The 8445-nt window shown below is 52.2% G+C and overlaps 2 protein-coding genes and 1 long non-coding RNA gene across 3 annotated transcripts; 1 reads left to right on the forward strand and 2 right to left on the reverse strand.

The window, feature by feature from the left end:
• Positions 1-36: 36 nt before the first annotated feature.
• Positions 37-5993, reverse strand: LIN37 (lin-37 DREAM MuvB core complex component). Its single transcript, XM_019749960.3, has 9 exons — positions 4868-5993; positions 2192-2267; positions 1951-1998; positions 1591-1620; positions 1424-1509; positions 1172-1338; positions 410-550; positions 248-321; positions 37-163 (listed from the first exon to the last, which is right to left on the reverse strand). The coding sequence occupies exons 1-9, from the start codon at positions 4899-4901 to the stop codon at positions 82-84; spliced, it is 738 nt and encodes a 245-aa protein (XP_019605519.1). The 5' UTR covers positions 4902-5993; the 3' UTR covers positions 37-81.
• Positions 2219-3125, forward strand: LOC141567642 (uncharacterized). Its single transcript, XR_012490489.1, has 2 exons — positions 2219-2319; positions 3000-3125. It is a non-coding gene; the product is annotated as an uncharacterized LOC141567642 (long non-coding RNA).
• A 144-nt stretch (positions 5994-6137) lies between the features above and the next one.
• On the reverse strand, positions 6138-8203 carry PSENEN (presenilin enhancer, gamma-secretase subunit). The gene is made up of 4 exons (XM_019749962.3): positions 7403-8203; positions 7117-7208; positions 6604-6708; positions 6138-6413 (listed from the first exon to the last, which is right to left on the reverse strand). The coding sequence occupies exons 2-4, from the start codon at positions 7175-7177 to the stop codon at positions 6274-6276; spliced, it is 306 nt and encodes a 101-aa protein (XP_019605521.1). The 5' UTR covers positions 7178-7208; positions 7403-8203; the 3' UTR covers positions 6138-6273.
• Between the last annotated feature and the right edge of the window lie 242 nt (positions 8204-8445).

Genomic DNA, 8445 nt, shown 5'->3' on the forward strand with positions numbered 1-8445 from the left:
TCGGGAAGAATGGGCTGGAGCAATGAGAGGCCAGTGTGAGGAGGGGAATGTTTATTGGGGTGTGGGGGGAGGATAGGAACATCACTGTCGCTCATACATCTCCCGTAGGATCTTCATGCTTTCTGAGTAACGAAGCTGGTTCCGATGAGATGCCTCCTTCCACCTGCAGTGGGGGGTAGTGAAGCAGAGGGAGGACTCAGCAGCTGGGGCAAGGCCATAGTGGGCCAAGCAGGTTGGGGATGCTCACCTCTGGCGGATGCGTTTCCAGCGCTGCATGTTGCGGTAGATGAGTGTGGAGGGTGAGGGCTCAGGCTCGGAGGGCTGTGTGGGCAGATATGTCAGGCTGGGTGGCCATGCCCAAACACCACAACATATGTCCCATAGCCCCAGGCCAGCCTTGCAGACCCACCTCATCATCAGGGGTACCCTGGGTCTCAGGCTGTAGTGGGGATGGGATTCGGGATCTGCAAGCATCTCCAGGTGGCCCAGGGGCTGTGGGTGGAGGCAGCTTATATATATCACGACTCTTGCTGTTGGTGACCTCTGAACCCTAGGGACACAAGAGCCCCACAGCAGATCCAAGAGAGTCAGAAAAGAGGGCCAGGGGTACACATTTCACCCCTCCTGCCTTTCCCACTGACATGAGGGTCTCACCAGGGATACATACTTAGGAGTCATCTCTGAAGGGTAGGGACCTTACCCAGTTTGGGGGTCAGGTCTATCTGCCCCAGGGATCCCTGTTTTCCTATTCAACCCAGGGACCCCTATCAACCCGTGCCCAGCCCAGAGACCCCCATCTACACCTGCCCAGCCCACGGGGTCCATATTTGCTCCCTTAGACCAGGTGGCTACACCTGTTTACACTAAGGACCCCTGCTCAGCCCCCCACCTCTTGAGGATCCCTAATCTTGGAGGTCACATATATCTGCCCAGGGGAATGTGGTCCCCTCTCTCTCCTAGACCAGGTAGTCATGTCTGTCTATTCTAGGGAGCTCCATTTATACCCCCAGCCTAAAGATTCATATCTGTGTGCCTTACCGGACCCAGGAGTCATTTAAGAGACATAGAAACCTATGCCTGTCTATCCCACTAGCTTGGGGGAAAGCTATCTTGTGACCATCTACCCATTGCCCTCGTTGGCTGATGGGCAGAGACCTACCACCCATCCTACCTCCTCATCCTCAGGCAGCGGGGGCAGCGGTGAGCTCGGCGAGCGCTCATGCTCGCGCACTGAGGGGCTGTTGCGCATCCAGGCACGGCAGATTGGATACAGCGGTGTGTTCTCACTGAACTGAGCCAAGTCCACACTCCGGTCAAACAGCTTGATCACATACGCGTCTAGGGTGGTGGGAGTGGGAGGTATGTGAACCTGCTCACATAACCCGCTATCGTTGACCGCCCTCTAGGGCCACCACCTACTCACTGGTTCGCTGTGGCCCTCCCTCTGCCAGCCCATCATCCATTTCCCTCCTCTTCTTCCTCCTCTGGTGGGGGAAGCGGGCGGATGGCCTGTGTGGGTTGGGAGAACCTCAGGACCAGGGCGGAGTCTGGGGACCTCTTGTCACCTGGCTTGGGCCCCTGCCACCTTACCGTTTGCCGGTGGACACGATGGAGCAATCCCTGTGAGGAGAGACAAGGTGTCAGCAGGCTGACCCTTAAACAAATACCTGCTCAAAACCCCCCAAAGGGCACCCTAGAGATACTGACATCCAGCTTGAGATGCTCACATGGACCCCACCAACCCCTTGGCCTTGAGTCCCACCCACACCCTTGGGGCGCTAGGTACCAACTATGAGGGGACCTAAGCTTCTGCTGCCCCAGGGTCTTTCTACACATAGACTAGTTAGGACTGTGGTGGAGGAAGCATGGCGCCGAGTGGTCAGGGCTTGGATGAGGGGAGAATTCATCTACCACAAACCCTCAGATATAGACCCCATCCACAACACTTACTTGTGGGTGTCTGAGGGGGTCTTCCCAGCTTCCTCATCCAGACGCTCCCTGGTAGCAGAAAAGAACTGTGGGCTCAGGGTTCTGAGGACCCGAAGTGGGAAGGCACTGAGTGGCCTCTCCATTGGGCCCCTTCCTCCCTAAGCAAGGTTCTGGGGTCCCACCCAGATCCACCCAGGACCAGAGGGTCCAACCTGCCAGGGCCCCCAACCCCCTATGACCGTATGCCGGCCCAGGTCCCAACCTGTCCATGTGACTCTTCTCCAGGAGACACTGCAGAACGGCATCCAGTTGGTTCCGGGCCTTGGCCATCTCCAACTCTGGGGAAGAAGGTACCAGGCAGGCAGGAGTCAATTCCCAGACCCAAGGCAGGTGGGCAGCCAACTGGGTTGGGGAACGGTATGCGTAGACAATCCTAGAGCCAGGCCCAGGAGTGCTGAAGGTGCAGGGGACAGAGCCTACTGAAGTGATGAGCAAGAGCTTGGGTTCCAGGGCTGTCCCACATGCGCATGTGTGACCTAAGTCATCTTACCTCACTGAGCCTGTATCCTCATTTTGAAAATGGGTCTTCAAATGATATCTATCTGCTAGGACTGTTGTAAGGTTTATGTAAAACCTATGTTGTATACAAATCTCTTAGCAGAATGCAATAGTAAGTAGCATGTACGGAATGCTTATTATGTGCCAAGCCTTGTTCCAAGCACACCACACATATTAAATCACTGAATTCTCACAATAACCCTGGCAGGTAGGTATGCATTTTACCCTCATTGTACTGATGATGAAACTGAGGCACAGAGATGTTAGGTACTTGCCCAAAGTCATACAGCTAGGCAATTTGCAGGGCTGAGGATTTTTGCACCCAGGCCTCTGGCTCCACAGCTGAAGTTATAAGGCAGGGGCTCAAACTGGGTGCAGAATCCAGTCCCCAGTTGTGCTTCATTTGGCTGAGGCAGTGGTGTTATTTTAAATCTGAATTTAATCCTAGTGAGCTGACATTTAATAATTGGGAGATTTCACCCAAAATACCCACTTTGGCTTTTTCCCCCTAGGAAATGAGATCTGGATCCACCTTCCTGAATGCCACAAGCCCTGCCTGACCCCATCAGCCTTTGTGTTTGCTTCCCTTCATCACAGAACTTAAAGGAGGTAATAATGTTATAAATATTCACCTCTCACCCTTTGAGGTGTTTGCTCTTTTCTTCCAACTAGTAGGTGCTCTGGCCCAGTGCTCAGAGCCTGGAAGGATACTTGGGGACATGGCTTTGGCAAGCCCTGGGACTTCCTGAGGAGACCAGGAAACGCAGGGAGCAGGGATTCCCAATATCAATCAGAGGAGAGACAATGTGGGGGTGGGGGGGTTGGGAGCAGCTGAGATTCTAGCAAAAAGCTTTAGGCAGGAGCCAAGGAATGGTTCATGCCCATATCTCTTTCCCTAGCACCCGTTTCTCTCCTGAACCTCAAATCTTGGGATTCCATGGACTCCTGGACCCCTCCCCCTGGACATTGCCCAGGCTCCTTCCAACTACTGGGTCCCACACTGGCCTCAGTGTCTCTCTAAACTTATCCTTTCCAGGGCCCCCATATCAAGGGTAGCCCCACTGTCCCCTGTCCCTCCCTAGGCCTCAACATAAACACCTCTCTCCCTCCCCCACCCCAGCCCACCAACCCCATGACCTGTCCGCTTGGCCTCCTGAGTTTCTCTTCCACCTATCCCAACCCTACACCATCCACCCTGGTACTTTTCCTTCCTTCCCCTGGGCTCCCAACCTCAGTCTCCTCTTCTGATCCACTCTCCACAAGGTGACCAGGAAAATCTTCCTAAAACCAAACCTGACCCCGATCTTCCCCTTACAATCCTCCAAGCCTGCTGTGTCCCAGGACAGAGTCTGAGATCTTCAGCATGGTGTTCACAGGCCTCCATCACCCTACCTACCCCTTCCCCCCACCCACTACCATCATTTGTGGTCAGGCCCCCTTCACTTTTCCACCCACGATTTTTTTGGCATTTCAGGGGCATCTTTATTAACGTACTCAGTTCAAAACCCTCCCCTATTTCCCTTAGAGCAAAACCCAAAGTCCTATCCTGGGCCCACAAAATCTGTTCCTCTCCCCTCTCTTCTCTGACCCTATCTACTCACACTCTCTACCTCACTCAGTCTGTTCCAGCCAAACTGGCCTCCCTGCTGGTCCTTAACCAGGCCAGACAAGGCTTCCATCTCAGGGCCTTTTCAAAGCTATTTCTTTTGTCTGATTCGCTGTTCCCTCACATAGCCTCATGGCTCTCTCCCTCACTTTGCCTCAGTCTTGATCTCCTTGCCTTCTCCTTTTTCGTTTTATTACCACTTATACCATCTTAACATCCTACACCATTTTACTACTATTTTTTGGTCTGGATTCTGTGCCTCTTCCACTGCCCTTAACATTCCAGTCCTGGGTTCCCATCAGCTCCGGCTCCAGCCCAAAAATAACTTCCTCTCTCTCAGCTTCTGTTTCTCCATCTACCACACTGCCTACTTCCTAGGATTATTAAAATACAGTGACTATGAGGATTAAAAGTTTCCCTGTACATCAGGCATTCAGCACAATGCTTGACTCATGACCACTGCTGGAAATGGAGAATCTGAGACAGAGCCAAGTCCTTTTAGTCACACGGTTCGGGACTCCCACGTCTTACTCCCATGTCTGACTCCCACACTGCTTGAGCCACCACCATTCAATCTTAAAGCTATCTTGAGCACAGACCTATGGAGGTTATGCAGGTTGGCAGAAATCGCTCGATGCCTGACATAGCGATAGTCAGAAGGGCTGCAGGGAGAAATCGCGCAGTCTCTCTTATCCCGATAATCCTGTCTATCCGGACTCCCATACCTGATCCGTCCCGTGCTCCCCTACACGCCCCCGACCTCGGGATCCTCACCTGATTTCTCCACTTTCACCTTCACCGGGAACATGGTTTGGATCTGCGGTCTGGCTAGCTGGGTCAGAGGAGCCCAAAAGAACCTAGGATCATAAGTCAAGGCCGGAGGCAGACGGGGGTAGGTCAAAGATATGATTCCTGTGCGGACAGTACTCCACCCTCAGCAGCGTCCGGCCACGACCGCTGCCGCCACCTCTAGTTCTTCTGTGGGCGGGGCCCTTCGACATTCGCTTGTTCCTATTAGTCAGTGCAACCGTCGATCTCGCACCCTAACCAATTGACAGCTGCCGCCGTCGGCTCCCAGCTCTAAGTCCTACCTTTCTGAGGATGAGTTTCCGGAAACAAACCAACGACATCCCGGGGTGCTTTCTGGGAGGTGTAGTTCTAGCTCCGGAGACTCCGCCAGAGTAACGGCGCCTGCGCCGCGCGAGGCACGGTGGGAGACGTAGGATCAGGGAATCGTGAAGCTTTTTGGAACTTGTGTTAGAAGCTTTGAGTAACACCAGTTTAAGTGTTATCAGGATTTATTTAACCGTGGGAGTCTCTCTTGTCCCTAATAGGAAGACAAGTCTTAAGTTAGGCTGCGTTCCCTTTTACTGAACACTCGCTAGATGCCAGTTACCTGTTAATCTCTTTTCAGGCACAACCTCATTCACTTAGCAAATATTTATTAGTGTGGGAGTCACTCTTCTAGGCATGGGGGACACTCAGTGAACGAAACAGACAGAAATCTTTGCCCTAATAGAGTTTTTATTTTAGAAGATGGGAGATAGGCAATAAACAAGTAAAACAATGAGATGTAGTAGGGGAAAGAACACAGCCTGAAAAGGACAGACTGAGTACCAAGGTAGGGATGGTCAAGGAAGACTTCTCTAATAAAGCAGACATTTTCAGAAAATGGGAAACTTCAATTTACCACATATGCCTTGACCCAGATCAATTCTAGGAAGTAGCATTGTGATCAACACTACAGATGAGAATACTGAGGTCAAGTGGGAAAATAATGTTTTCAAATTCACATACTACCAGTACAAGATAACAGCCCCTAGGAATAGAAGCATTATTCCTTTCTTGGTTCTGCATCTGTAAAATAGGTTTCTAGGGCAGGAAATTTCCTATTTCAAAGGGTTATAAGTAGTATTCAGTGAAAAAAATGCAAATAATGAGTGAAGCACTAAGCCTGGCACAAAGTGAGCATTCAATAATTGCTTCTGAATATTAATAATCACTTTATGTTTCAACATCCAAAAGATCCCAGGAAGTCAACATAGACAATTAGGGTTATTTATTGGGGAATGTCAGCAGAGAACATACATGGAAACAAGTCTTAGGGGCTTAAGAGTAGGCTCAGAGTAGAGGACCCCATCCTGGGAGAATGAGCAGGTACCAGGCCTGTGCAGAAGTTGTCAAGGGGTACCCAGGGGTATGGTGAAGGAGAGATAGTCCCCAAGGGCACCCCAACGGGGCCGGTAGATCTGGAAAATGGTGATCCAGGTGGTGAGTACAATCACCCAGAAGAGGAAGCCCACAGCTGAGCGCCAGACATCTGTAAGAGGGAGCAGGAGTAGGTAAGGTTGGCTTCCACCTGCCCTCTGGCCACCCACCCCAGACCAGCTCCCTCTTCTCTTCCACAGAGCCCCAGAATTCTGGAACTTCCATCATACCCTCCCACCAAAGCTGCCTGCTCCTCGCCCCCCTCCCTCCATGGCCTTCTTTCAACTGTGTCCTGGACTCACAGCCTTTGATTTGGCTCTGTTCTGTGTATGCCGGGACAAGGAAGGCCTCTCGGAAGAACCAGAAGATGTTGACCAACCAGAGAAAAGGCAGGAAAGCAAACCCACCTAAAGAGAAAAAAACAAACTGGGACATAAGACAATGAGTATCCACCCAACACTCACCTAGAAGACTTATTTGGAAGGTCCTCTCCCACACCCAAGTTTAAATTGAGATCTCTGCTATTAGGGACTCAGGAATCCTGGCTCCTCCCTGGGATCCAGGAATCTGATTCCTCAACCATTTCTTTCTGAGGATCCAGGAATCCAGCCCCCAACTCTCCTCTTGGGACCAAGAAGTTGAAGCCCAGCCTCTTCCTTCCTCAGGACCCCGGTCCTTCCCTCAGACACAGGAATTCGCGTCTCCAGCCGCTTCATCCCTTAGATCCAAGAATCCAGGGTCCCAGACCCTCATCTCTCAGGCGTTCTAGTCCCGTTCCCTATCTTCTCCTGGGACCCTAGGAGACTAGCCCTTACCCAGGTAGTACTTCCGGCACAGGTTCAACTTCTCCTCGTTGGACACCCGCTCCAAGTTCATAGCTGCGTTGGGGCCAGGTCGTTTCAAGGGTCTGCGAGTCAAGACACAAGACTTGACACTGTGAGATGCAAAGATCGCGAAAAACCACGCCCCTTTTTACCACAAAACAGATCAATTGTAGGGTGCGTTTGCTTAAAGAAGGGCACCCCTGCCCCCACTAGCAAACTGAATGGGTGGAGACCCTCTTTATATTTATTGGGGTGCGCAAAACGACCCCCAACTCACCAGTGAAGTCTACTTCCTCCCGCTTGGATGCCTTTGCCACTTTCAACTGCAGACGTTTGCGCGAGATGCCGCAAGTATCTCTGGAGTTTGTAGTCTTTTTTGATAGGCAGCGCTGTACGCGTGAGCTTCTGGAGGTGATTCCGAGAAGAGGGCGCAGGCCTCCGACACGCAAGCGCATTAGGGAGTTTCTGAGCGCGTGATAAGCAGCCGAAGGCAGCAAAGAACTACAGTTCCCAGTGCTTTTTTAACCAACGGAAGTGACTTAAGGACAGACCGAGTTGGAAGGTTCGGGCAAAAATGGTTGAATATTTAGCTTCGATATTCGGGACTGAGAGGGACAAGTGAGAGAACCAGCACAAGCAGTGGCCCCTCGGGGGGTCGGAGACAGAGCACTTGGTTTCCTGGTGGCTGGGCGGCGTGGTACGGTGTTTCTGGGGTGCCTGGCCTCCCCGGCCTCCCCGGTTCATCTCTGTCTTTGCACCTCTGCCAGGGTTGACTACTCTTTTTACTTTAAGACTGGACCTGTCGGCATGGGGACCGGTGCTCCCGGCTTCACAACCGACTTTCAGCCAGCTGAGACCCGGCACGGAGCTTGACGGTTAACGCCTCCGGCCATTCCCCTTGTCTCCTATTATCGCGAGGTCCGCCTTCCGCGATTTTCTGAGGCCCACCCTACCGCTCGGCTTTTTTGTTGTCGGACCTCTCAGGTTCCTCCCCCAACCTTCAGGCTCTTCTCCTAGGAACTTGGCCACGTCCCCGTACGTACAAACTACACCCTTGGCCTGTCCCTCACTTTTCGGTCCCTCACCTTTTCTGCATTTCTTAGGGGCAAGCATCTCTAATACACTCTAGACGCTTAGGCTTTTTCTCTGGTGCTAAGTCCCACCCCCAACCTTCGTACCCCACCCCTTTGCGTAGTCCCGCCCTCTATGCTCAGGCCCCGCCCCTCTAAATTCTATTAAGACCATAGTGCTGCTCAGCCTGTACCGAAATCCACTGAACACCGCCCAAACCGCAGACGGATCGCACTGTGAGTGAAAGAC

Source organism: Rhinolophus sinicus, chromosome 8, assembly GCF_057876585.1.
Source record: "Rhinolophus sinicus isolate RSI-liver-muscle chromosome 8, RSI-T2T, whole genome shotgun sequence".
Classification (NCBI taxonomy): domain Eukaryota; kingdom Metazoa; phylum Chordata; class Mammalia; order Chiroptera; family Rhinolophidae; genus Rhinolophus; species Rhinolophus sinicus.

What these genes read in the sequence shown, in the direction of transcription:
- LIN37 (XM_019749960.3), bottom strand. Translation starts at nt 4,901, where the DNA reads ATGTTCCCGGTGAAGGTGAAAGTGGAGAAATCAG. An exon ending in GAGAAGAGTCACATGGACAG is followed by an intron (nt 1,999 to 2,191) that starts GTTGGGACCTGG and finishes TTCTGCTACCAG; the next exon opens with GGAGCGTCTGGATGAGGAAG. An exon ending in CGCTGCCTGAGGATGAGGAG is followed by an intron (nt 551 to 1,171) that starts GTAGGATGGGTG and finishes TTGTGTCCCTAG; the next exon opens with GGTTCAGAGGTCACCAACAG.
- PSENEN (XM_019749962.3), bottom strand. Translation starts at nt 7,177, where the DNA reads ATGAACTTGGAGCGGGTGTCCAACGAGGAGAAGTTGAACCTGTGCCGG. An exon ending in GTGCCGGAAGTACTACCTGG is followed by an intron (nt 6,709 to 7,116) that starts GTAAGGGCTAGT and finishes TTTTCTCTTTAG; the next exon opens with GTGGGTTTGCTTTCCTGCCT. An exon ending in ACAGAGCCAAATCAAAGGCT is followed by an intron (nt 6,414 to 6,603) that starts GTGAGTCCAGGA and finishes TCCCTCTTACAG; the next exon opens with ATGTCTGGCGCTCAGCTGTG.